This window comes from Ceratina calcarata, unplaced genomic scaffold (genome assembly GCF_001652005.2).
Source record: "Ceratina calcarata isolate Rehan_Ccalc_2016 unplaced genomic scaffold, ASM165200v1 scaffold328.2, whole genome shotgun sequence".
Lineage (NCBI taxonomy): Eukaryota > Metazoa > Arthropoda > Insecta > Hymenoptera > Apidae > Ceratina > Ceratina calcarata.
The window spans coordinates 9,905-11,745 of NW_017155517.1; the positions used below are offsets into that span (position 1 = coordinate 9,905).

A 1,841-nucleotide genomic window follows, 5' to 3' on the forward strand; every position below is an offset into this window, starting at 1 on the left:
GCGCTCGGTTGGCGCGAGCTGCGAATCGGGAGCGTTGGCTCGGATCCGGACGCTCGGCCTTTAAGAAATTAATAAATATTTAATCGTTATTCAAATGGAATGGATGGGGAAATGATAGATCGTTGATAGGCCGAGCGTCCGGATCCGAGCGCTCTGATTGGTCGAGATTTCTTGTTAATAACTCCTCAACCAAGCCTCGGACAACTTTTTCGCTAAGGAAAATGTTGTTTAAAATCACGTCATGAACCTCCCATTTCAATATTTTACACTAATTTTGGAACACTCTGTATTTGTTCGTAGTTATATCAAGAAAATTAATGGTACTAAAAAAATGAAGTTTTACCTCGGAGGAAAAACCGAAATTTTGGTTGATATTCGACGTGAAGGTTTTTGGGGAGTTGGTAGGAATCCTCAAAACCGGCGATAGAACAGGACTCGAACTAAGGCTCTCAGATCCAGAAGCAATATTGCTACTGTTCTGAAGAAAACAATCGCTGTGTTCTATCGTTTTCTGCAAGCTAATAAAATTATTCTCCGTCACACGTTGAGCTACTTGAAAAGTACTATTCAACACATCCTCTAATATCGATGACTCGTTTGTGAAATCGTTTTCTATCGCCGTCACAGTGGCCTGAAACAATCGGAAGATCCAGTCACTTCGTTTACGCGTTTACGTAGACCCAGAAACCTTTTATAAGACGTATATCCACCTGTATCGCGTCGTATGACGTCTATTATCGTTGCACATTATTCCAAGCGTTGTCCGTTTAACCGACACACAGCGACGCGATAAAAGTGGACACACGGTTATGGAAACTGGTATACGCACGTCTCTATTCGCGTCGTACGGTTGAGAGTCGTTTTGATTGCCGTTCCAGTAACCGTTTGTCCTTTCCAGCTTTTGAAGGAGAGGCTCCAATTTTTCTCGGCAATCCTTGTCGCGCAGAATTTCCTCTGTGACTCTAATCAGAAACGGGTCCAACTGCTGTTCGACCTTATCTTGGTAAGGTTTGCTCCGAACATGTTTAAGGTTTTGCGATTTCGTCGGGCCTCGTTCGATGAGAGCGTCATCGCTAGAATCGGAATCATCATCGTGTTTCTGGACGCGTTCGTAATCTATCGCACCCTTTCGATCGTCACCGCGTATATTACAATCACGTTTGCGGTCGAGAATTGCGGTCTTGCCTTTGACCGAGCTCGCTGAATCGCGTTTGTAGTCATAATCGTCTATGTTCAGCTTTGTTCTAGACTCGTCGATCTGTTCAAGATATTTGTGCGCTTTCGTTTTGCTCGCTTTCACGGCGGGCTGATTACTCGATTCCTGACGATTCGCTAGACGAAGACGTTCAATAGTCTCGATAACATTGTCGATATCGTTGGAGGATTCACTCGTCTTGAATTGTGGCACGATACTTCGTTCACGATGCGAAGCTATCACGCTGACATTCGTCATGTTTGATAACTAGTTTCTCCGCGAGGGGCCGACTAGTTTATTGCCTTTTTATCTGCAACCGGAATTGACGTGTGTTAGTTTATAATAATATTCCTGTGTGAAAACTCTCTCTACCCGCATTACGTTCTATGCACCTAGAGCGCAACCGTTGGATTTCTCTCGGTTTTTAAATTAGCATTTGCAAAACAAACGATTTTAATACAAGTTCAACTGAACAATAGTTAAACTTTTGAACTTTCATTTTCCGTGAAAAAGAACGAAATAATAATGATCAAAGCCAATAAATAACACTTTTATCACCCCATCGTCGCCCCAGTCGTTAATAAAAAGTTATTTACTTTACTTTGTTTTTACTTTTTTATAAGATAACATTCAAATATGTGAATGT

At 42.0% G+C, this 1,841-nt stretch overlaps 1 protein-coding gene across 1 annotated transcript in view; it reads right to left on the bottom strand.

Annotated features, from left to right (window-relative positions):
• Nucleotides 1-1,841, bottom strand: part of LOC108624720 (uncharacterized) — a 7,985-nt gene that overhangs the window by 2,689 nt on the left and 3,455 nt on the right. The window contains exons 2-3 of the mRNA XM_026813355.1: nt 830-1,505; nt 270-631 (exon numbers count right to left, since the gene is read on the bottom strand). Coding sequence (XP_026669156.1) covers nt 270-631; nt 830-1,453 — 986 coding nt within the window. The 5' untranslated portion in view covers nt 1,454-1,505. The remainder of the gene's footprint in view (nt 1-269; nt 632-829; nt 1,506-1,841) is intronic.